The 27280-nt window shown below is 38.2% G+C and overlaps 1 protein-coding gene across 5 annotated transcripts; it reads right to left on the bottom strand.

The window, feature by feature from the left end:
- Positions 1–322: 322 nt before the first annotated feature.
- On the bottom strand, positions 323–27280 carry WDR47 (WD repeat domain 47). 5 transcript variants are annotated; one of them, XM_054833533.1, is made up of 16 exons: positions 27035–27280; positions 25696–25824; positions 20860–21026; positions 19222–19305; positions 18586–18670; positions 16158–16960; positions 13442–13568; positions 10652–10830; positions 10283–10540; positions 9685–9760; positions 8377–8534; positions 4917–5086; positions 3836–4006; positions 3332–3463; positions 2368–2586; positions 323–1715 (listed from the first exon to the last, which is right to left on the bottom strand). In XM_054833533.1, the coding sequence occupies exons 2-16, from the start codon at positions 25810–25812 to the stop codon at positions 1573–1575; spliced, it is 2889 nt and encodes a 962-aa protein (XP_054689508.1). In that variant the 5' UTR covers positions 25813–25824; positions 27035–27280; the 3' UTR covers positions 323–1572. The 5 variants fall into 5 exon arrangements, with proteins under 5 accessions (XP_054689508.1, XP_054689509.1, XP_054689511.1 ...); XM_054833534.1 differs by lacking the exon at positions 25696–25824; XM_054833536.1 differs by lacking the exon at positions 25696–25824 and having other exon boundaries at positions 13442–13565.

Here is a 27280-nt window from a genome sequence, read left to right as displayed (position 1 = left end):
AGTTGTAGTGCTAATTAAAAATAGTCTGCCAGCTTTGACCACAGAGGGACAACTGAAGGAACAGAATAGGTAGAAGACATATTTTCCTCCACAGCAGCATTAGGACCTTAACCTGTGTGCAATACAGGAAAATAAACAGTTTCAGCTCTGTGCTACTGTATTATTACTTACCGCACTGCAAAGCCAGATACTTGGAAGGAGCATCAAAGATCTCAAGTCTTTTCCAGTTCTAGGCATACAACAGATTTTGACATATGGTTGAAGGATCAGAGGTGCAGCGAGGAATTCTAAACCAGGAATCCAAAATAACAGATGAGAGTGATGCAGGTGTTGGAGGTCTTTATTGAGATTATAGCACAGATACACTTCTATAGTTACCTTTCCACTTTTATACGATAGTTAAAAATGCTTGCTACAGTGCACATATAATTTAGTAACCAAGAGAACCCAAAACTTAACTGCAGTTCAAATAAATAAATAACCTAATGTTTAAAGTTTAGATTTTAAAAAGTAAAAGGAACTGTACAATATGAAAATATAACAATACATAAACATTAGATTCTAAAGTTTTGTAGAAATAAAACTGCAATTTCCCATACATAAACAGTGCAAGAAATAAAATTCAGATAAGCTTCTGAACTGGAAATTTAAACAATTCTTAAATTATCATGCAGACACAGCATTTTAAGCCATGCTGGTTTCTATTACAGCATTAATGGTATCCCTTTTACTTGAAAAACTGATAGCCATTAAGCTCACTGTGACAACTGGTGCCAATCCACTCTTCTACAGTACATTATACACAGAGGTATTCTGTTGCATTCAAAAAGTAAAATATTGTATGTTTCTACAGAGAAAAAAAAAAAATCAATATTTTACTTTTCCCCCCCTCCAACATGTTAGCTTGTTCAAAACATCACGTAGTAAAACCAGCTACATTTCCCCCAGTTTAGATGGAAAGAAAAACTCACACTTTATAATGAACCATAATCAAGATGTGGTTACTGCCTAGTCATCATTAAAGTTCAGAATTTATTACTAAAAAAGTTGAAATTGTGGAGATGTTATAAAGTCTGACCTCTCGTTGAGAGGTAATGAATATAATAAATCTGAAAAAACAGTGGAAGGAATTCATCCTTTATGTGTGTGTGTGGAACTAGTCACATACAGACTTGATTAAAGTGTTGTTCAACTCAAGTTTCTATATAAAATTCTCATTGAGGCAAAGACCAAGGAATGCAATTAATACCAAACTGTAAACACGTCATTCATGTTACTTTGAGTGCACATCGACAACAAGAGTTCTCCTCATAGACTTTGGCAACAAGACTACAATAGGTCACAGCAGCATGAGTTCACATGGAAGACTGAAAGCACTGCAAAAGAATATACTAAAAACACCAAGACCTCCTAGAAACCAGAAAAATCTGTGACAAGTGCCCCTCCTCTTGATAAGACACTCTCCTGCTCAACTGCTGCTCTCTCAATGCCTAATTGTTATTACTTTGTTTTTACAGTTCTGTAGTCCCAGGTCTCTGTGCTTTAGCTGCATAGGTTGCCTTTGTTTGCACTCTAGCCATTGTAGGTCCAAAGGGTTACAGTTCTGTCTGCAGAAGACGACAAGAAGGAAAGATCTTGTGTATGCCATCTGCACTGAATAACTTTGTCCTTGTGCTCTCCTACCACCATAAGAGGAAGCTGCTTCGTGAGGTCCCCTACGACAGAGGAACAGAAATCATTAGTCATGTCATGAATTTATATCCCAGCTCTTTGGGCTTTTGGTGGGTTTGGGTTTTTGTTTGTTCAGTAAAGCTTACATATGTATTTCACCTTATGAAGCATACTTGACTCCTCTCTCACACAGAGTGAGAATGCCCCAGTGTTTTGATTTTTAAGCATCACTGGACACAGTATAACGTTAAAAATCAGGTATTTGCAGTTTTTAAATAACATGATTAAAATTTAATGGTCCAAGAAAATAAAGTCAATTAGATATACCTGATATCTTCTCTCTCAACTCTTCCCAATGAAAATAAGCATTGTTATACTTTTTTTTTTAAAGGTAAATTTTATGAATGCTGTCTGAAAGCAACGGCCATCTCATTAGGCAACAGTGTTAATTAGTTCTTTTATCATAATCAGACCCCCAGCCAAACAAGATTTAGTTCATAGCCTACATTCTCAGCGACACAACCGGCCAATTGTGAACAGACACAATCACATTTATATACATTTCAAACCTTTCAAAGTTCTACTATTTTTTCCCTTTTTAAACTAAAACCTGATCTTTGAACCAAGTTCTTTTACAACTTCAATATTAAAAGCACCAAACTGAAAATTAACCTAGTATCCTTTGTAGTATGTTACCTTGCAAGTCTGTCACCTTTATTTTCATATCATATGATCCTGTGAGCAAGTAGTGTGCCCCTGGAGAGAAGCGAACGGAACGAACATCACTGGAATGAGGATGATAGCTCTGCACCATCCGTCCTCCTCGAATGTCGTACAACATACAGCTAGAGTCCTCTTGTCCTGTAGCCAGGAGACGACCGCTAGGATCAACAGCTACTGAGGCCACAGCACTTCCTACAGGAGAAAAAAAAAAAAAAGGGGGACAAACCCCCCCAACAAACACATTATATTTTGGTACATTTGTGCCAACAGACAACTTGTTTTTTTAAAAAATGAGTATATATTGTATAAGAATACTGAATGCTGGCCTTAAATTTAAGGTGAACGTACTGAGCTACTGTTATCTTAAAATAAGAAAATGTTTACGTTCTAGCACTTAAAAGCTTTGAAGCCATAGGTCACACTGGAATGGCGGCACAGTCACTATTAAAGCTGCATGAGAAAAAGTATCTGTTTCATCACAGGAAAGTAAGTCACTCTATGAAATAATGTAGAATAGTGTAAGGAATTCCCCCCCCCCCCGTTTAATTTATTTCTGCCCCCCTCAAGGTTTCAAGAAACAAATCTGAACCCAACTGGTTCTTAAGAATTCCTTTGCAGATTTCTATAGAGTATGTTGACAGCTTGCAAAAATGGCTGCTCATTCCCACCCCTTCCTTTGATTTTGAAATAGTTATCTTGTGTCTTGTTTTATTTTAATGTACTCGGAAGTGTCTCTTTGAAAGTCATAAGGCAAAAAACTAGTGAACCTTTAAAAGGAAGTAATACTTAAAAAACCCCAACACATCAAAACACAGGTAAAGATATCCTCACAACTTTTCTTTGTGCGATACAAAATCCCTCACATTTACTCTATACTAGACACCTTTAAAATATATTTTTATGCAAGAATGATCAGAAGCACAATAGAAAGTCTTACCTGTTCCATGAAATGTTGTTCCCACAACACGAACACAGCTTGGCACTCTCAAATCCCAGAATCTTACAGTCTTGTCTTGGGATCCAGATGCAATCATCCAGCCACTCCATGTATAAAGTGCTAAAATATGACCTGTGAACAAGATGACTTCTTTATTTGATTAAACATCATTAATCAAATAATGAAATATTACAGTTCTGATTATATTTTTGCATTCAGAGACTTAACAGTCCTATGGAAAACCTGCACGTTGTATGATCTAAAATGCCAACATTGTAAGGCAATACCCAGCTTTGCATCTTCTCTGGAATGAAGCACGCACTCTCTCCATTAAATTAGCAGCCAATATATTTAAAAACAAAACACTCCCCCCTCCAAATACTTCAAGAGCAACCTGGAGAGAAAAAGACTTACTACAAAGAAAAGCACGAAGACTTAAAAACCCCAACTTATTAGAATATAATACAGACTTAAAAAGCATGAGAGAAGCAACAACATACATACCAGTGTGACCACTCAGAGCATGCAGGCCTTGTCCTCGCTGACAATCTGTTGTGTAAATATTACAGTCTCCTGCTCCAGCACTTATTAAAATAGCACCACCACTTTCCGGGCCTTCCATAAACGCAAGGTCTCTGATTGTCCCATCGTGCATGCTGAACTCCAGATCTGGTCCTAAAATAATTTAAAAATTGAGGAACAAAGTAAGGCGTACTTTGTTTATCACTGTTAGTGCTGCAATCTTTAATGCAGAATATTTTAGGCAAGGGTGGATATACTACCAAGTGTAAACTTTGTTTATATGCACTTTCCACAGAACACACTATTTCAGTTACTAGAGTTCAAATAAAATCTCTAAGAATCTTATTTTTGTTGAGTGTTGCTTGAGTTTCCTACAGTTCCCAAAGCTTTACAAAATGTACATAGATCATCTCCGCTGCCAATTCCAGCCAAGGTTTATAAAGAACATTTATTTCTTTTTGTAAACTATGGTAAACTAAAAGGGCTTCCTCTGCCAGGAGGGAAGGATCATTGAGAACACTGAACCACATAGGACAAGGTAGCCTAAGTTCAAAACAGAAAAGGTATGAGCCATATTCAGTGCATTGATTAGGAGGGTTGGGCATGGAAAATAATTGCTGAGAGAGAAGCCTTAGACTTCTAAGATGGGGGAGAAGATAACAGAACTAGGCAAGAAAAAGGGGAACAGGACTTAGAAATAAATTCCTATTGACTGTCAAGAACCAGAGCTGGGTAAGAACACCTGGTTGTTTTACCAGATCTGGAAACAAACAAAAAAAATATACCAAAAGACAGCACAATACCAGAGAGTCTTGCAAAACAAAACCAAAAAGCAAACAAACAAAAACCCAAACAAAACCCAAAAGATAAATCCCCAACCTCTCAGTGGCTCTTTGCTGGACAGACTACAGTGATGGTGAAAGGGAAGAGACTTAAGATAATCAAAGTATTAGAACAAAAATAACAAAGCTTATTGACTACATAATCAATGTAATTTGAATGGTTTTGCCAAATATTGGACAAATAATTGAAAATAAATTCTTTAAATACACACAAACACTACCTGTTGCATTACAAGTTTCTGCATTAAAAGGCAGTACTTTCACATATTTGTCATTAGAACCAGTAGCTAACAGCTGTCCACAGGGACTCCAGGCTACACAGTAGATCGATCCTTTATGATGCTTGTTCCTTTTGAAGCGAACTACAGGTTGTTTAGGAGTATTATAAGCACTGGAAAAAAAAAAAAATCCATTTTCCTTTTATTTGTAAGAAAAACAATGTATTGTAAAATGAAAATATTGCTTTTCTATTATTTTGGGTAACGTGAAATACATATGACTGTTCACATTGAAACATATACATGTGATGTAAGACAAAACAAAAGGATTTTCTCGGTTTTTCCTCATCTTCCCATTGTATTTGTGATTAGACATGCAAAAACTTACACAGTCCCTTCATCTATAAGGGGTCAATACAGATAAAATATAGTAATTACTACTTACATACAATGAAACCTTATCCCCAGAGTCTTTAATTGGTGATACTTTCTCTACATTCTCCATACTTCAACACCTCGATCCTGCGGCCACTTTTGAACATGCCTGAGTTCAATTAAGCAACAGCATGCCAAGAAAGCTCCTAAGGCACACACTATCTATGGGAGCAGCCAGTGCAGCTGGCACAGCTAAAGGCTGGCTCTGGGACTAAACTATCAGGCTGCAGGTTGGAAAATCCAGATCCCTTAAAGAAGAAAGCAGCAGCCTGTGTAACCTCTGTGTTTGTGTGCAGGAAGGTGTTTCTCTTCCAACTGGACATAATCTCCAACTGGGGACTGTGTTTGGTATGACAGCATAATTATATGACTGGGGTCCAGATACTTGTGTTTGGGGCTGTTGTTGTGCTTAGTAGTACTGTAACAATAAAAGTTTAGGCCTGCTGTTTTATCCAAAAAGTTGTTGTCTGTGCCATCCTTGCTGTCAGATTGAGTGGGACTCATCAAGCACTGTAAGTGGTTTAAAGGATCAAGAAAAATGCTTCTGTTAGCCCTACCTGGGAAGACACAGAAAAACACTGCCCTAAGTCAAGTACTCTCTCCTCTTTGGCCATTAAATAACAAAAAAACATACAAAAGGAAAAAATCCATACATGTTCATCATTAAGCTGTGCATTGGATATTATTTGTTGAATAAGGTGACTCAAAGCTTCATTCATCTACTAGAAAAATCTCAAACAGCAGTCTGTGCAAGAAAGACACATTTGCCAGTATATGTTAATGCAGGAGTCTTTTCAGCATCTAAACAGACCACACATTCTTATTTCTTATTTTATATTCAGCTTTACACATTGCTGAAATAAAACAAAGAGTCCCACTGAGGTTAATTTCCTCTATTTCAATCAATTAATTTCCTACAATCTTAGTTCTCTGTTCCCATAGCTGGAAGTAGTCAAGTACTTAAGATAAAGTACTGTTGTATCCAATTCCATCAACATTCACTCTAACATCAACAATACAAATTAAATTGCTATTGAAAAATTCAGAAACCATACTATAGATACTTGAACAAAAGAGGCAGAGAGAAAAAAGACAAACATCTAAATCTGCTTAAAAACTTTTGAAATAAACATGACTTTACTAAAGATACTAAAATGAATCTACGTGGATGACAATTTTATTTTGTTGCCAGAGAGGAAATCCATGACAGATTAGCCTAAATCAAGATCACCATTCAACACACACTATGGAACTTCCTAAATGGTCCAATGCCTTATATCACACTCAGAGTTTGGGTTCACAACATTTGTTAAGAGGTGGAGGCAGCAGCTGAGCATCAAGGACTTTGTCAAGAGGTGGGAGCACCTGCCCAGCACAGAGCCACATGCTGCTAATCAACTGCGTGGAAGCACTGTGATTATTTGAGCAACACCTGCAGAACTGTAATGTGTATCAGTGTTTCATCTCAAACATGTGAAAAAAGCACACCACTATTATACCCTTAGAGAAAGGAAAAAAAACCAAACAAAAACCAAAAACAAACCACTAAAACCAACCTGTCCTGAATCACATATCAGATTGAAGGACAATTTTAAGAACTTAAACCCAACAAAACTTTGATGTACAATTAAACAACTGCTATTTCCCAGATACTCTACATAATTATAGCTTTTTGAAAAACATGAAAAATTTTGAATGTGTCTAGACTCAAGTTGTTACAAAGATTAGAATATCTTTAAGATAATGTAATCTCTCTGCTGACTTGTAAATCCCATGATGAAATGTTTTTGGCAGACTGTAAGCACAGTAAAAAAAAAAAAACAATAAAAGGAGTAAGTACAAGTTCAGAATTAAAGAAATCTCAGTATTCCTTTCATATCCAGATGCACTACGTCACTTGTCACATCAGATTGTGCACTCTAACTAGAGACTAAAGTTGCAGAATCAATCTAACCTTTCCCAATGGTTAGAATAAGTTGTGTGAGAGCAGAGTTAGGAGGTGTTCATTCCACTGAAAATGTTTCGCACCGTTTACCAAACAAGAGGAGGTTGTCTAGGCTTCAAGCCCACCAAGTCGGTTTGCACTGGGTATCAGAGAAATCAACTACTTTTTTTGTTTTGTTTCATACACTGCCAATAAATATTTTGGAATTAAACTTCAAAGGCTAACTTACTGATGATACTTAAGGAGGAAAAAAAATTTAAAAAATCAGATTACTTTTTGAACACTTTGGAAGCCTGAACATGAGTCCTAAACTGGGAAGGTGTCCCAGATAAGTCACTGTGCATACTGGGAGCTCCTTCTGAAATTGTGAAATTTTAGATGCCTGCACTTCCCCCCTACTCCAGGAAAACAATGTAACTGGAAGAGAGACAAAGAGATGGTTATCAAGATGGCAATATTTATTTCTATGTGAAAAAATATTTTCCCCCCATCTTATTAAAAAAAACAGGTGAAAAGAGAACAGAAAAGACTAGGTCTACAGTAAACCACAAATAGCGCTTTTCCTGTCAAAGAACCAAAGCGTCAGGAAAACAATGTTTATAGTAACAACAGGCCAATAGCCATGCTCTGGCAATTTTCGCTGTAAAAGTTGAAGAAGATACTGCTTTTTCCACTGTTAAGTCTGTCCTCCTGCCAGAAACTGCATCTCATGAAGCCCAACTTGTGCGGCTTGGGAACTGACATATGCTTTCACCCACTTTTGCAGCTGGAACATCAAAACAAGAAGCCATTACAGTAAACACAGAAGAGCCCACCTGCTGAGACAAAGATAACACTTTCATAAGGAAAGGTGTGGTATTGTGGCAATGCATCTATGCATCTTGCCAGTAATGGAAGAGAGCAAAGAAGCAGCCCACAAATACACAAACTCTTCAGCAGATCTTATTTTTGTTTGGCAGTTTAGGTTTCTAAGAAAACCATTGCACTATTTATGACAACAAAATAAATGTATGAAATGTACAGATACTGGCAGCTACAGGAGAAAAGTGCATGCTACAGAAATGATTATACAAGCTTTCTTACCTTGGGTCAATTACTTCTGGATAGGCACAAACTCTCAAAGTTTTAGAGTTGGAGCCAACAGCATATAAACTCCCACTGGGATGAAAGGCTACAGCTCTGACAGCTTGTGTGTCTTCTAGAGTATTAATGCAGATGAACTGCTTTTTTGATTTGTCATCCTGCGTAGAAGGATAACAGTCAAATTAGGTTCTTCAGCAGCACCAGGTTAAACTATTCAAATTACAAATTTGTAAAACCATGTCTACTCCAGCTCAAGGAATGGCATACTTCAAAAAGTTCTTTTCTTCAACTCACTCTTAACTGCTAACATTAGATTAACATTTCTCGTTCTCCTTCCAGGCTTCCAACAGCTTTTGTTCTTCTAAACAGCCCATCTCAAAAGTATGATATTACAGTTTATTTCTGTGTAAACACATTTTATCTGTGTGAAACTTGCAAGGGGAGCAAAGCTGCATTTTTACTGAAAACAGTCCAATTCATAAACACAGTGTATAAAACAAATATACTACTAAACAGAAGAATCAGCTTTTCACCCTGCGTGATAACACAAAGTTATCATTAAATTATGCTAAGCTTTATTACATCATCCTCCAGATGACTCATCATCACCTTTCTAAAATTTTGATTTTTATTTATCTGATGCAGAAACTGTGGAATGTACTTATTGCAAAGTTTTTTCCCTAATGTTGGGCCATACTGACTGAAGCCCAACAATCAAAGTTTCAACTTGGAGAACACAGAACAATGGTTGTAAAAGATATCCTATTGGAACCTCTATTGTACAAGAAGCTGAGAAAGCTGGAATTGTTTGGCCTGGAGGTCAAAAGGCCTTTCAGGGTGCACGCGTGTAAATCTCATCACTGTATATAAATACCTGACAGGAGGAGTAAAGAAGATTGACCGAAACTCTTCTCAGTGGTACCCAGTGAAAAGACAAGAGGCAACGGACACAAATTGAAATATAGGAAATTCCATTTAAACTTTTCTGATTTAAAAACACTATGAGGGTGGTCAGACATGGGAACAGGTTGTCCACAGAGATTGTGGAGTCTCCATCCTTGGAGATATTCAAGACCCAACTGGACCCAGCCCCAAGCAGCCTGCTCTTGTTGACCCTTCTTTGAGCAGTGGATTTGGACTCAGTCTCCAGAGGTCCCTTCCAATTTCAAAGGTTCTGTGATCCTGTAGGTACTGCATCAACCAAAATTCATTCTAAATATCTCCTAACAATGAGAGGACGACACATACTCAGGATTAAATATTGAATTTGTGAAAACACAAATTATAAAGGACAATAGGAAAACTCACCTCATCACCTCTTGTCCTATTTAAATTCCCTGAAGAATCATCCAGCTGTGGCTGAGTGACAGCATGTTCTGATACACTGTTTTGATTTGGTGAAGAGTTCAAATTCACAAGACAGAACAAACGAGAGCAGACACAGATTGGTTTGTAAGTAATTTTTGGACTAAAGTTACAGTTTCAGTCATACTCAGAACTAATTTATGTGGACAAGTGTTATGTGTGTCTGATTCTTTATCACTAAACTGTAATCTTTACATGAGGTTGCTGTTCTTGCAACAACTCCAGGCATTGAACAAGTGAATACAAGTTAAAAATACCTGCTTTCATTCCATAACATACATACATATACACAGATAGACACACACACGTGGAAAAATGGTTGTTGCTTTCAGGTCAGGACTACCTTTAGTCAACAGAAGAAATCACTTGTGTGCTATCAAAAAAATTTATAATACCTATAAAAATATATTGAAAACACTGATCATGAGTTAAATACCCCTATTCAATGACAAATTCATTTGATAACAAAAAATAAATACAGCTACTCCCACAGTGCTAACAGAAGGGCATTTCTAGTCCTGACCAGTCTCACATAACTTACGTTTGATTCCCCTGTACAGGTGACTCTTCAGGAAAGGGTATCTGATTAGCTGATCCACGCTTTCGAGGAGTGCTTGTACTAACATTTTGGCTATCAGTTGTTATCCTCTGACTAGCATCTGGAGGCGGTGATGTAAAATTACTTGCTGGATTGGTAGATGCATTCCCTTTGCTCCCATTACATTGCTGGCTAAGTGTTTGTACATCATTTCCGAGACTGTCCATACCTATATTTAATTCTCCTAGCTTCTGGATAGATCTAATAATAAATGACAACAACAACAACAAAAAAGACCACCAAAACAGGTTATTATGAGAACTTGAGGAGGGACAGGAGTGGGTGGAGGGGGAAGCAATGAAACCCCCCAACCTGTTAAGAAACTGTTCAGTAAGATTCTGCTGCTGGTCAGTTCCATCTTCTTGATTTACACCTCCTTCCAACAACATTTGCTGGTACAACTGTCGTTGTTGCTCTTTCTGTTCTAAGTGCTGCTGGTAACGTAGTCTTTGTCTGTAATATTCCTGAAACTGCTCTGTTGAATCACGAAGCTTAAAAGAAATGAGAATTACTAATGAAAATTATATAGTAAATTGCAGTATTTAAATATTCACACTCTGGTTCATTATCTGCATACAAGCATCAAAAGGCCAGCATATTCTCCTCTGGAGAGCAATGCTTTCATTCTTCCCTAAAATCAGATATAATCTACATATTAAAAAAAGGAAATCAGTGCCAACCTATACTATTCCCTGTTGAAGTAGTTCTGCCCTAATTCAGAAGGTTCCTCTTTCCTACAAAACTTCCAAAGTATTACTTAATATCAAAACAAATAGGTGATTGGAAACTGAAAATAAAAATCAGAAAACAATTTAAGCTGCATTCCAAAGTCCAAGTCATATTTTTCACTATGAATTTAGTATTTTCTGCCATATTGACATTTCTCTGCCATCAGTCTGCAGGGCATGTTCACCTCTCCCAGTAGCCAACCTTGAAGTGGTCTATCCAAGTGCTGTATCTTGCTCTTGAAACTTGTACCTTGTTCTAACTTTAAAATTCCTTACTTTCTGGACCAAGCACAAATACTTGAGCTTCCTTTTTCATGGCCTCTTCCCTTTTATGTACTATCTTTTGCTTCCCACACTGCTAGCTCCCCAGGACTCACGGCCTTCTGCATTCCCTGATCCTCGCTTTCTCTCTCTGCCACTAGTTCCAAATGATACCATGATTTAACATGTTGAGAGCAAGTTAAAAATGAACAAACAAAAAAACCCTACAGAAAACCCAAAGAACTTTATTCCAAGGCCAAAATAGCAACACTGAAAAAACCTTAACTGCACATTTACCAAAGGAAGAAAAAAAAAAAAGGTAGTAAATGAAACCCGGTGGATTTTTTTGTTTGTTTTTGAAAGGGACATCTTTGTTATCTAGTGATTCTAAATTATATAAGGACATCCTGATAACTTTGCATTAGTTCAGACAATTCATGCAGAGGATCTTTCTTCATAACTATGAGCCTTTGTATTTCTTTTAAATAAAAACACTTGCATTATAATTCTGTCTTCTCTGACACAATTTTTTGGTTTATAACGGATTTCCTAGCTCTGTTGCATTTGTAGAAAGTTTTTCACCCGAGATAAATACTTGCAATTCAGAAACTCTGAAGTTTATCTTCACAAGTCTAAAAAGCATTCTCTAGATTTCAAATATGTGAACTATTCCCCAGCCACTGGGTTATAATCCTTCTAAGCAACAGGTATATTCTTGTCTATACTTCTTTCCATGACTGATACTTGTTTCTTGCAATTGGATTCAATCCTTTGATCCTTTAGTTTGGGTAATAATGATACAGAATCCAACACCCAAAACTAAAATATGTTGCTCAGATGCTCTATTCTATAAACTCTGGCTTCTAACTCAACCCCAGGAACAATGCAAAAATAAAGCTATGAAAAGAAACTTAAATTAATTTCTTATTCGCACAGGTATACACATATACCACTATGATGTGGAAAACAAAACAAGGTGAAATTGGACTGGTATTACATTTTTTTCTACTTGTGTATAATAGGCTGGCCAACATCCTCCGCACAGCACAGTGCCTCCTGTCTTCATTTGCTCCTCTAAATTCTGCATCCCTTTTTTTTTTGCCTTTTGAAGCCTGCTCTGTCTTATATCTAGCTAAGCTCTCTCCTCCCTCCCCTTCTTCCCAGTGTGCACACACAAGACTGATGCAGCAGAGAAATTACTCAAAGTCCTTGAGGGGAGCAAAGTCCTCAAGTTTGGTGGACTTTGTTAATCCTCCAGTAGGCTCTGTTGCCTCACTCAAGTATCCAGAGTCTACAACAATATAGCCCTGTCAAGACTAGACTGGTTTTCAGTACTATATAGATGTCATAAGCCAAGACAAAGTTTACCTAAGGAAAAAAAATATCAAACTGGAGTCTGCAAACAGACTGCACACTCAATGTCACTCATCATTACTGAATTAAGAGGCAGATATTTAAAACTGCGGAAAGAGGACAGAATAGGTAACTGTTTTCATTGCTTTGTACTGAACTACTATTTCACTTTCCCCATATTGTTGTTAAGGAGAAAAAAGGAAAAAAAAAAAGAAGTATAGTCAAGGCACAAGCCTTCAAAGATGAATCCAAAAACCAGTTATGTTATTGGATTCTGAATAGCAAAGACACATTTACCAGGGAATTATCCAATTTTAATTTCTGTGTCCCAGACAAATTTATGTAAGATGACCTACAAAACTTGGTGTTAAGACCAAGAATTGCAGGCTACATGCCAGATTCCTCTCTAAAATACTATGAAGATTCTTAAGCATTATTTAAGCTACCATTGCTGGCTTTTTTGCCTTTTTTTTTTTTTTTTTTTTTTAAGATATACACAACAGTTTAGCCACACTGTTGATGTGCAAGAAGGCACACTAATCAGCTGCTTTAGATTCAAATGACAGCAGAACTTCATACAATGGGGCAAAAAAAAATAGTTTCTTATACAAGATGCAATATGGTATTTTCACTATAGTAAAAACAAGATTCAAAGCAACCCACTGTCATGCATGAAGTTCTCAACACAAAGGCAAATCATTATGAAGTGATCAGAACGCAGCTCAGACTGCCTCATTATTTTAAAACAAAAACCCACTACCTCATTTTTCTCTTGTTTGGCTGATCCCTGACTCTGTGCTCCATTAACTGGTTCATTTTCTGGAACTGAACTCTGGCACAAAGTCTCACTGCTGATGGGATGCTGTGGCTCCACGGGGGTATCACTTCTTGCAGCAACATGGAAGAGAAAAGAAGCTTAATTGATAAAAATTAAGAGTAGGAAATCCCCTGGTAAGTAAAGAAAGATAACATCCTAGAGTAAAATCTGATAACACAAGTAACTTCTTAAGTCACATAAACCTGATGATATTGCTTAGGAAAAAAATGTCCCTTGCAACGGGTTACACTAAACAAACAAACCCCAAACAAACAAAATGCACAGACAGTCAGTGTGCTTTGTCCTCACATTTTCCAAAAAGCCTTACCACCATGGGATATCCAAATTCCATGTTTCTATCCCTACACTTGAATTATATACCCTTTAACTAGCAAGTTATTCAAGATCTCCTGTTTTCAAAGCAATTATGTGCATGGAATGTATCAGATATACTATGTGACTAATGTCTTCTGTAAGATATTAGTATCATTACCACTATCAATCTAAATTTAAATTATACCTAAAGTCCATCAAATTGAACATTCCTGTAAGTGCTACATAGGAAAGTGTTTTTATCAGTTTTAACATTCTTGTATCATGTAAGTATTTCTGCATGGAACTCTTTCCAAAACGCTCTAGCAATCAGTAAGCTTGCAGAACACATTAAAAGCCTTGGATTCCCATCTTCAGTTCTGTCAACTTACAAAGTCCTCTTTACTCAGTGACTTGAAGCAAAGCTCTTTAACAAGTTATTTTGAGCTTTTTGGGTATAATAACAAAAGTAACTTCGCTGACTAGAAGACAAGTAATTGCTTGCTGAATACCACTTATAAAAGAAATACCACGTTTCTGTCATGTGCAAGAGGAAGCAAGGGCGAGTTTTAAATAAAGCTCAGCTTCCACCCTTGCAAATATTGCCATTTAAGTGGGACACAATCTGAAGTTGGATTTTTTTTCTGAAAAGTATAATGCCTTCTTGAAAACTGTGAGTCTGACTCCTTAACCTAATGCTAACCTTCAAGAGATGTATTAATTGATGAAAAAACATGTTAACATCTATCAGCTTCACATTACATGCAAACACCTATAGAAAAGAAAAAAATGCAGGAATTAACCACTTAATTTAGCCCACAAGATAACTCTAATTGTGCAGAATTATTCCAGTACACTAAAACTGAAAAAGGAAACAAAAAACTTTCAAGAATCAGCTTTAACATTGGTCCCTGGGCTACACACACAAGTGTTAAGGTTTGTGCGTACATATGAGTAAAATTAGAAGGTTTACAACTCATTAGTATCTTCAGGAGGTACACTTTTTAAAAATGGAACTCAAGACATACTTCTGTAAGACTTAAGCTATCCACAAACACACTCCAGTTGTGAAGAGGCTGGTAAAACCAAAGATTTAAAGTGGATCATTTAGAAGCAAACAAAATAGCTCCTTTCAAGATAAGTATTAAAAGAACATATTAAGCTATACATTAGTGCAAAAATTTCCATTATATTGGTGAACCGACATCTGTAAGATGGCATTTATTTCCTTTTTATTGAGTGTAGTTACAGCTGTTCTTTATCATAACACAAGATACAAAATATTGCTGTAAAGCAAAACTGGTAGGCAATGTCACCAACTGCAGCCAGGATTGAACACCACAGCTCTAAAAGTGTCCTCTGCTGGCCAGTGCACCCAAGTGCACTGCTAGTGACCCACCTGGTTCTTTAAGAGCCCAAAAAGCTGGCACCTGCTTTCTAGAAAGGCACGGATATAACACTTAGAAAGGGGCAGAACTGCTGATCAAAATTAGGGCCAAGCAAAAAACATGATGATAAGCTCTTAATTGACAAATATAATTTCTCCTAGTTACCAGGACTTTTCTCTCAGAAGGTAAAAAGCACAAAGTTTTGATACAGGCCTCAGTTATTAAGGAAGGAGAGAAGCCAGTTTTGCAGTCTACATGGCATTAGAAGGAGTTATTCACAGCATTCGCCGCTATCATAATCCAACTATTTCCAAGTCAATATAAAAACTGTAATATGTTCAACTGCTTATTCAGATTTGGTTTGGAAAATGCTAAGTAAATATTTAAGCTGAACTACTATTGTAATAATTTAAGTAATAGAGGAATGCTACAATGACAGCATATAGTAATTTCCATTGACTTCACTGGAACTATTTCTGTATGTAGTTTTTTTAAGTATATGCAAACATTTACAGTGCCAGGACCAAAATTTACAGACACTTGAGGACAGAATGGGATGGGGAAAGAAGATGGAGTTACAGCTATTCCACTATCTCCATTATTTATCTGAAATGAAAGAATTCAGTAATACTGAACACAAATCTTAGCTAGATTCTACTACATAATCAGAGCATATTTGTGCTCTGCGCTAGGATTTCAACCTCAAGGAAGTCCAGATTGAATCCAATAAAGCTCAAGACCAAATATGAAAATCTACTTTGATCATAAAAGCATAAGGAAGAAAACACCTTGTGTACAGAGTTTTAATTACAACAGAATTTAAACAATCAAATTATGTTTCAATGTTATAATTATGTTCAAGTTACAATGCAGGTTACAATTAAAGTTACAATTCAAGAACCCAGTAATAAAAAGTGTAACATAAGCCAAGGTAAAAACAAAGCTACAGTTGCACTTACCGCTCAGGTGACTCTTCAAAAATGCTGTGACACTCAGTATTCTCAAGCATGAGACTTCGGCTGAGATTCTGTACTCCTGGGTAATGGAAATTAGCAAAGGAGTGCGACATTGGAGAAGTTTTTGTCCCAAGGTCTGTGACTCGCTTATCGTGATTTGTTAATCCGCACGACAGCCCATCCAAGGCAGGGTTTAAGGAGCGGGTCATGTAAGCATCTGCTGACTGAGGCCGTCTCATTGGGGATGATGGATAAGGAGAAAGTTTGCTGATAAGAGGTGTCAAAAGATCAGCATACGCAGCTTTTGTAGGCTTGAGGAGTTTGTCAACATGAATATTAAGCATCTTTTGTTCAAAAGCACAAGAAAATACAGTAGCTGGCAGATTCTGCAGCCATGATAGTAAGCTAAGGTCCAAGTCATCACACCCATTACCACACAAGAGATCAATGCCCAGCAATACTTCACTTTCTGTGATTTCTTCTCCTGTTGCTTTACTCTGACAGAATTCCACACAACATTCATAGAGCAATCCCTTCATTACAAGCTGAAATAAACGATTGTTACTTGCTTTGAAGCCAGCCTCACTCAGTTTCCTATCGGCAGGAATAAACTCTGCCACCATGACGCAGGCTTCTTCAAAGCAGTGAACCCGTGCAGTGCTGGGATTCCAGTCCTTGAATTCTGCGTGGTTGGTTAAGCGAGGCAGTGTCAGTAGTAAGCAGAGTTTACTATAGTCTTCCTTAGAGGGACAATATTCTTCCAACGCATGCAGGCACTGTACAGCCTCTCGCATTGTAAATTCCAGCTACAGAAATATTAACATTAACAGAGTAGTTTGTAGTACGTACATTTATAAAATGAAACAGTTGAACAGGCAATAGCAGAATTTTTCTATCATTCCTTTATTATTATTATTGTTTATATTTTTAATTAAAACAGCATACAATATAGTCTGAAATTGCTGATGAAAATATAGTTACGACAGACCCAAATTCCTGGATGCTTTGGCTTCCTAAAATCCCCCGCCCAGTCCCATTTTCTACAGATCTATGGAACTTTTTCATGCCACTGCAGATTTGACAGGCTTAAAATTTTAACTCTGTAGCTAAACAGCTTCAATTCTATTGCAGCACAGGTTACTTCCATTCTCAAAGCCAACCGACTTTTCACCTTTTTTTTATGTCTATGAAAAGCAACTGGCATAAGTTATAAAAGACTTGTAGATTTCTCTAGTTTCCAGTGATTAGCAACTTTGAGTTGTCTTTTATGTTGAGATTTTGAGAACACTTCCATCAAAAAATGTTAAAAAAGTTCAAAAGTGTCCTCAGAAGATAAGACGTCCAAACGAATAGGGGGCTTTAGTACAAAGCTTGTTGGTAGCTAAAAGCCAAATATACGTAACCTGGCATTTTGAGTTAAAAAGATTTTAAAAATAATAACCCCTCCCACGTACCATGTTACCTAGCATCTGCTCAATAGAGCAGCCTTTCATCCACAACATGCCAACACAATTGGTAAGATTCAGAACAAAAAATGAAGGACATAAATCTGATTTTTTTTCCCCTCTACTGCTATCTAGTAACAGTATACAGATTGAGTGATTAGAGGAATAGTACGCCTTCCCTTTACAACTAAAAAGGCTTACTTCTAGCTTTCTCTACACTGTCAAGAGAAGACCTTGCAGTACAATGTATATGTAATTGTACAGAGAATTAAAGTCAATTCAGTTTGGAAAATGAAATCAATTGTCTTAAAACTACTGGCATTCTTAATTTTTAATTTCATAACATTTATGTGTTAGAAATTTGGCATTCCTGCATTATCAACATAAATGAAAAACTATAATTAATTTCACAATGTGCACACTTTCTTTGCCTGTTAGAGTTAACGTCTCTTTCCATATTGAAAAATCTAAGTTCACAAGCCCTGCTGTTTGCACATTTAACTGAATCAGTACTTTGTGAACATCTATGTTCCCTCCAAAGAAACAACTGTGTCCTTTCTCTCTAAGAGCAACAGAAGTGAAGTTTAAGATTAATTCAGATTGGAATCTTTCACCTGGTCCTGATTATGACAATAAATTTCTGTGATTCTGAGGCTTGCTTCAGAACACTTTTGAAAAAAGAGCCCTGTACTTTAGCATAATGGCCTAAAGTAAACCACAGGATCAGGACCACAAACACAGTGCACGGTCACTGATCTTTGCTGCTAAGTTTCAAGCAACCCTTGTATATACAATTCTATTTGAGACCTGGGAGTCACATTCATTTCCAAAGGATACCAATTATTTTTTCCATTGTTTATGAAACTATTTGGCAATGGCTAAAATTTGTGCATTCAGTGCTGTGAGGTTCTGCTCTGCCTTTAATTAGAATATCTCAAGAGGCTTCTTGACAACAAAAAAATTCCTAAATCAAAGACAATTCTTACATGTTGAGGCTCATCTGCTGCTGACATCGCATTGTTTACACATAAGGCTTCCAAGAACTTCTGCTTCATTATAATGTAACGAAATCTGCAGGTGAGAAGTGAAATACCATAGAGCTTGATGCAATAGCTAAACATTATTTTAGAGACAAGCTGGGTATTTTACAGCTAAGTTTTGAGTTAGGCATAGAAACTGCCATGACAAGGAACTCTGATCTCAAATTTTAACAAATTGGTAACCACAAAATTATTTTAACAGGAAATGTATTTTTCAATTACTGCTTTCAGAAATATTACATAAATATTAGAAGGCTAATAAGAAAAAGGTATAGCAATCATACTTATTTCTTGAATAGAGATATGACAGAGCAGCCAACTATAAAAAGATAGTACAACATGTACCACATTCCAAAAGTGTATGGCAAATGAAAACTCATTTCAGATTGTGTGCACATATTTTTCATAGTTTAAGTTAGAAAAAAACACATGCACACACTTTAGGAACTGTACGCAGGTTAGAAAAACACAAAAACTAAGATGAAAAAAACCTTAGAACTACTGCTTTCATACATGATACTTAGAAATGTATGTATTTTCCACAACTCAGAAAACTGAACTCTGACATACATTCTATTTTACCTTTTCTTGTCGAATTTTTCCATACATTCAAGAGGCTGAATAAATTGAAGAACCTCATCCCACTGACCATCAAGAATCAATTGCCTAGCAAAAGAAAGAGTCACTCCTTTAATTTCACAGGACAAGAACATCCTCCATCTTTTTCAGTAAGCAGCTCATTTAAATGCACAACGTTACCAACTTGCTTTGAAAAGTTAATGCTCTGCACAGATGCCAAGATGACTGACTGATGCGACTAGTAGTAAGAGCAAAATCAAAGTCCTTTCTCAGTATTTTGTAAAAATAACTGTGTTTGGAAGGACAAACATTAATTACTTTTAAAGGCACATCAAAAACCAAAATGATCCTGTGTCTCCTGCTTTACCTGCAATTCTTACTTAAAAAATAATCTTACCTGAAGAGTACAAATAAATATATTGATGCAATGAATACATCCTGAAGAATGAAAGCAAACTTAAAACCAGGTTAATTTTAATTGTATGAATACTGCTTGGCCTATTTTATAAGGGGGTGGGAAAACACACAGCTCCCATATTAACAATGTAAGAAGAACGGATTGGCAGGAATTATGCCAGCACAAGAGCTCCAGCTCCAAGAACAGTGGGCTAGGCTGCACAGGTGGATTAGTTCAGTTTCTTCATGCCCTCACATCACACAGAGTTCTCTATAAAAGGCCCGGATCTACAAGGAAGGGGCGAGTTTCTCATTAGACGTACACTCCAACTAAGCCAAGAATGAAACAAACAAATAGGATTAACAACTTTAATCATCTTCCTCTAATTATTCTTTCATTTCATTCCAATATACATAATTTTAATCAAAAGGGAGGCCAGGTGAGAAATCTTGTTCAGTGATAAAATTTATCTTTTAATGTTTTAAGTACAGCTGGATACATGATTTTCTCACGCCTCTACAAAGTTATTAAGTACCTTTGGCATGAAATAGAAAATAGCAATGCTAAAAAACTAGTGTGCATCTACAATGACTCCTTTTAATAATTCTGAGGGCAATATCATGAATGGTAAATCACACCAACGCTCATGCTTTGATGATAGCAGAGACACCTTTCATATTGTTAAATTTAAGAGAAGTCTAGGTATTATTTTGAAATGCAGATAATATTTTGGGGGAAAAGCTTTGGAAAACGCTCTACTCCTCCTAGACCTTAGCACTAGAATATTGTCAAAATATTTTATTTATTTTTAGAAGTTAATAGACCACACGTTCAGTTCCATGTGACATGGTAAGCAGGTAACAGATCATTGCTGCCAACAGATCTTGTTCTCCCATCCTATTCCTGCTCATGTGCTTTCCCCAACTTACCCTGCACTGACACTGGCACTTGTTAAGAATTCTTCCCACTTTAATTCATAAGAATGCCAGAAAAATAACCAAGGTAAAATGAATGAACAAGCAAACAAACAAAAAAAATAAAATCTAATTCAACCTACTTCAAGTGGCTCATAGAATGAGGTCATTAACTTCAGAGCTGGACCACAGAACTGGGATCAGGAACAAGCAGAATACGATGAGGGCATAAGGCCTCCTGTTCAGTGGCATGTGGCTGCCCACAGAATCACCGTCCAATTGTATGTTTTCATATATGTGCTATGTAAGCACCAGAGAAAGAAGTCCTACCTTAGAAAAAGCATGTCATCTGAAAACAGGCCATTAATGACCCCACTTTCTTTCTCAAGCGCCAGCATACTGATATGAAGTTTCCTTGAGTTCAGAAAGTCTAGTATTAGTTTAATTATTTCAGCTTCTTTAACATTCACTGTTTCTTCAGCCGTCATGATGGCAGCCTAAAAGGGAAAAGAGAGCATTTTAGCTATGATCAGTATCTTACTTTATGCTTGGTTAACACATGTTGGCTACTAAAAAATATTGTAGCATTACAAAAGTTAGACAGACAAGATTAGGAAATTGGTTTTAAGAGGTTGGTTATGAAGCCACAATTAAGACCTAACAATGTATCGGTATCTTTTTTATTTCTGTCCTATGCGCATATAGGGGCCCAGATAAACAAATCTACTAAGAAATCAATCCTCCTGCAGTGTGAAAATATTGTGGTTACCAAGTCTGCAATATGTAAAATTTTCCTTTCTGAAATGCAAACAGTGAAGTTCAAACAGCATAAAAATGTGCCAGTTACCATGTCATTATCTAGAGATCTTACACATAAACTTAAATGTTTAAGACACACAAAAAGCACAGCACACTAAAAATGCAGTCTCCCCCTACCCCATTTTTGAAGTAGCATATGGCAATTAAGCCAGGACTTTTAATTCTTCCTTCATAAGGACACCTATTTCTGTCTATATGCTTTATGAAGAATCTAAAGCTGCAAACCCAAGGCGGCCTAAGCCTGTTTGACCACGGACTGCCAGTCCCATTCACTCACCCACCTCCAGCTGCATGTTCCTGGCCCTTCCTTAGCACCCCTCAATTTTGTCGTTGCATTGGCTTTTCCAACAACTCACGTGCTGAAGTGGCTCAATGGTCTAATGAGCTCTCCAGCCAGCAGAAAGGAAAAGGGCAAAAACGCAGCTGGGACAGTGACAGGCCAAGGCCCTGGCTGCCAGCAGTCAGCTTGTTTAAGGCTCCCAAGGATACAACGTCCAAGCTCCTTTGGAACACAATTCCTCCAAGGATATCAAAGTTGTAGCATGTACTTCTCTTAGGAAACTAAAATAAATCTAAAATAAATTCTGCTTCTGGCTAAGTCTTGCATGGTTCCTTAAGTCTGACTTAAAGTAGAAGCTGTTCAACTTTTTTTTTTTTTTTTAACCTTAAAAAGACTTTACAGCTGTAGCTCCCAAGTTGATCTGCTGAAAACTATCTGGGGATGTGGGGAGAAACCCTGTAACACAGCCAATCCACGTAGCATTGCCTCATCAGGAGCTCTTCAAAAAAAGCTAGTGGCTACAAGAGTACAGTTTCCCATTAAGCAGAATTCAAGTCCACGTTACAGCAGAAAGGGGTGCAGGTTCTTGCCTCTGCACTCAGCCATATGTCCCCCGCCACCTAATGGCACCTGCAAAGGAGCTGCATGGTTAGCCAGACACTCCTCTGATCCAAGTGAAGTTAAACATGTATTCACCCCGTGGACACGCGGGCACTAATGCTGACACAAGAAACTGACAGAGCTTTGCTTTCTGGCAGCAGCAAAGTCTTAACCTGACTTGAATTGATTATTTAAGATATTATTTATGAGAGTGCACCAAAGAACAGAGAAGCCACCAGTATCAGTGATGAACCGTCAGCAGTGGGCAATATCCCCAGGAACCAGGAGACACAGTAGAGTAACAGTGATCAGAAAAACGAGTAGAGGGAGATGACCATACAGAGCAAGATGTCCACAGCTATAAGTTAATAATTATCCTAGCTGTTCCCCCTTTTAATTCAAAAGAGGAAATAAAAGTATTTAATTCCCCTCATGCAACCATTTACTTGTGTGGAGATCTAGCAACTAGGATGCTGAAAGACAACCAGCTGCAGGTAACGCAGCTCCCAAGACAAGCTGAAGAGATGATGCAGCCTCCAGGCACCTCGGCCTTGGAAAATAAGTCCCTGAGCTAGTTATCTATCTTATACTAGGAAAGATGCACAGAAACTAGTAGTAAGAAATCAAAGAACAGCTATAGTAAGTTTGAATAATCCAAATAAGACACTCAAAAAGTATTAAGAAGAAATGAATTATTTACTGGAGAAAAGGGGAAGAGACACACACTCCAGTGAAACTTCTCACTGTTTATTATAACCCAATGCTAATCACCTTGAAGGCATAAAAAAATAAGGTGCTAATAAGAGGGGTCTTTGTACTGCTTCATATAAATCCCTAAGTTTTTCATCTTCCTCACAGTTTTAGGCCAACTTTTTTTCCCCAAGTAAGTTTTTACCAGAACATTTGACTAGGAAAGCATTTGATTATAGCAGCATAGTTTATTTTGGAACAGCAGAGACCTAATTGTGCCAGATGAAATGGCCTAACTTCTTTTCAAAAATGGCTGGGTTTAATTCTCATTTTAGACACAGAAGACTCCAATCACCAAGTATTTTGATGGGTCTCATGAAAGACACACCCAGAGACCACATGCCCACTCTCGGCTAGTAAAATCAAAGGAAAAAATACAATCTGCCTTGCAGAAAGCTTTGCTGCAGGAAAGAAAGCAGATAGACACACAAATCCAAAGCCAGAACTTGTAGAAAGATGCTTTTTCCTTATGTTTTAGCATTGTTTCAACTTCCCCTTTTGGCAAATGGATATGGATTTTTGGTCCCAGAGAAAAATTCAACCCTACTTTTATACGCTGACGGAAGGAAAAAAAAAAATCAACACAAATTTAACCATCAGTTTGGCATTAACATCTTAATTCCCCACCTCACCTAATACATTTCCATTTCTCTTTTATTATGCTTTATGGCACTGGTGGTTTTTACATGAATTAACTTCCTTGCCAAAAGAGAAAAATAAAACTTAGGCAAAGCTATATTGAGACTCCCCATCAGAAAACTACCAGAAAAATGCAAACTAATGCTCCCTTTGAAGAAAGGATCACCAAGTCCAGCTTCTTTTCAATCAGATCTACTGGACTCAAGTTAAAGAAGAAACCACTCTACACAGCTTCAAGACTGTCTTAAAATTAATTATTTATATATTCTATAGATGGGATAATGAGCATAATACTCAGTACTTTGCTTAAGAGTACAACTACAGTAAGTAAAATCTGGCATCTGCAAGAAGTTGTCTTCCATTTTCCATTGCAGTTTTAAAAGAACAGGTTTGTCCTGAACATAAAGGCTTTTCCAATTCTAACACTTAACTTCATTTACTTCATTTATGTTGCCTATATAAATTAGGATAAAGGCTGAGTGGCATCCCCCATATTTGATATGGGACTAGTAACAGCACTTTTGGGGTCCTGCTAAGAAAAATATGAGCTAATATCCAAAAATAGTTTGGATACTGAACTTCTGAAAAAGATTCAAAGCACGCCGATAAGCTCATACATTAACAATATTATGAAAATATTTAGTGTGCATTTGCTGTCAGAGCAACCACCCCATTGGACAAATAGCTAGAAAAGAACAGTAAACCTACTAGACAAGATTTTCACTTAATTGATGGGTTTTTAGGCTGATAAGCTCAGACTTCTCTTATAAGCATTATGCTGTCAAAATAATAAGCAGCACTGTAACACTATAATGAAGTTATAAATATACATAGGCTTATACATCACCTCTGTGAAATAGATCAGGTTTTCTGACATTCAGTGGCGTATGTGTATAAATAAAAATAATAATGAAAAAGCAAAGAACAGCAGGGAAACTCAAGATTAGAGCTCGAGCTGCATCTTTGGTCCATCCCACTATATTGCTTTCTGCCAGCACATATGGCACATAACGTCACAATCTCATCAGCTCAAGCACTAATACTCAAGAATGATTGAAGCACAGCATTAGCTTGAGGTATAAATGAAAGTAAGTTAGTATTAGAGCTTAACATTTCAGGTGCCTTCTACCAACCAGGTTTTTGCTACAACTCTTATCTTACCCAGTCTTTTCAGAAGAGCACTTCGTCACACCTGTTCTCCTTCCTTCTCTCTCCTGTCCACTCCCCCATACCATCTTCCTCTAGTTCTGCATTTCAATTAGTTTTCCTCCTAATCAATCTACATCAAAAAAAAACCCCCAACAACTTCTTGTCACAAATGTGGCACATCTTTTCTCTGTAGCTTCGATGTGCAAGAATCTCACTTGTCCTTTACACAAGCTCTTCGGAACACAGACTACCCACTCTTAACTTTTCCAGAGAGAGGTTTCACTCCTGTTCTCACTCATGTTCTAAGAACACGCCAACAGCGAGAATCCTCTCATGGTGCTATAAGCATAGAAAACAATTATTTTTTAAAAAAATATATATACACAGTTATGCATATAAATATACTATTTTAGGAAAATGTTTATAAACTAGAAGTTCATTTTAAATATTCTTTCTCTAAGTTACCTCCCTTAAAAGAAATTTAAAATGCATAAGCATTCACATGATAGAAAATTAAAGTAAGTTTAATATTCTGGAAAACAAGTAAATAGTGAGATTCTAAAATAAGTGTTATTGCCATATTATTTATCATCTGAAATAGATCACTTGCCAACAGCATACAATATAGATTCACAAAACTGGGCAAGGAATATAAAACCTCTAACTACTCAGAAATACAAGAAAAATATTGTAGTTCAAATCTCGTGTCGTATTGAGAGAGTGGTGATACGTTTAAAGGGAGAAGCGATGCCTAATTAGAAGTCTTGGTTCGCTGAATTCAATGACAGCTGCAATGCACATCCATAACCTCAGCATCTTGGTGAACTAGGCCACAGAAAAAACAAATATGAAGTAGTAATACATATATTAAAGGCTGGCTGTTTTGCATAAAATTATTTCACCTTTTAACCCATCCCGCAGTCACTTACATATGACTCTCGGGCCCGCCCAGAGGCCACTCCGGAGTTCCGCCTATACAGACCCCACGGGGGACTCGGGGCCCGGTCAGTACCTAGTGGTTCCGTTTCTGATGTGCCCTCAATCATCTTCCAGTTATTCTATATCAAAAGAATTTACAAAAAAAAGTATACAGGCCAAATTTTTTATTACAACTGATTCCCACAACAGTTAGTGCAACTCATTGACACCCATTTTACCCTAAGAAATCGCACAATTCATTATTTCAAATTAACTATATTGAACATATTAAGGCCTTATTAGAAAACCTTCACCAAACTTTGTAGAGTTGAACTCTGTGACTGAAACCTTTTTCTACTTCAATACACCGCAAGTAAGTGTCCTCTTACATACTGGCCTTTTCTTCCTCATACAGATTTTTCACTGGCTTGCCCTCTAGTAATCCATTTTTTCACCCTGCTTAGATCAGCTGTTGCTTTAGAGCCACCACAATAATCCTTATCTCACCATGCTTTAGAGGTGACCGGCAGAGCTTTTCGCATTCATCAATCCCTGTTACAACATGCACGCTCTTTACTCAGATCATTCTGCATCACGAATACCAAAAAGGTGACATTAAATTATGCAATACTTCCATACTAGAGTGAAAACAGAATACAGAAAAATAAAAGATCCGAACAAGTTCGAGACTACAAATGAATGCTTTTTGATTAAAAAAGCCCCCATCCCACTCTCACTAATTTTTTTTTTTTTCTCTTCACATGCGATTTCACACAAAATCCACCTCTGCTGGTGGAAGGGTTCAAAACAACCGCACTGTTTCATTATACAGCGCCGAGCCTGAATTAGCATTTCGGGAATGTCAACTCAGCACCAGCAGCAGACAAGGCCGCGGAGGAGCCGACACTCCTTTGAAGCGGCCCCGGAGACAGGGCACACCCCGCGCCCGCCGCCTCGCCCGCCCCGGGGCCGGGGCCCGGGCACGCACCGCGCCGGCCACCGCGGCCAGGTTGGCCTGGCCCGCCCGCGGACGCCACAACAAAGGGACGGCGGCGGTCGGGCGTCGCCGCCGGGCCGGCAGCCGGGGCGATGCTCCCCTCGGCGGAGGAAGCGGCGGCGGCGGCCGTGCCCGTAAGCCAGGGACCGGGCGCGGAGATGGGCGGCCCTTCGGTCGGCGAGGCCGCCGGGCAGAGCTCACTTCATGGCGCGGCGGCTGCAGCCCCTGCCCCGCCGCCCCTCGCGGTCAGTCGGTCGGTCGGTCAGCCCGCCCCGGCCCCTCCCGGCTCCTCCGCGGCGCGGCCCCCACTCACCCTTCGTCCCGCCCGCTGACGCCCGCCCGCTGACACCCACCTGAGGGGCCCGGCGGCCCGTTCGCGCCGTCACCAGCGGGGCGTGAGGGAAGATGGCGGCAGCCCTCGCTGCGGGGCGGGCCCGGGCCCGGTGTCGATGTCGGGGTCTCGCTCCGCTCCGCGCTGCAGATGCCACCCGCCCTCACCGCGGACTGCCCGGCGGCACGGCGCCCCAGGACCCTCCCCCGCGCCGGGGCGGGGTGCCCGCGTCGCTGCCTGACTGGAAAGCGAAAGGGGCGGGGCCGGC

Source organism: Grus americana, chromosome 8 (assembly GCF_028858705.1).
Source record: "Grus americana isolate bGruAme1 chromosome 8, bGruAme1.mat, whole genome shotgun sequence".
NCBI lineage: Eukaryota > Metazoa > Chordata > Aves > Gruiformes > Gruidae > Grus > Grus americana.
Note: the sequence above shows the minus strand (reverse complement) of the source record. Positions and strands in the feature narration are given on the sequence as shown.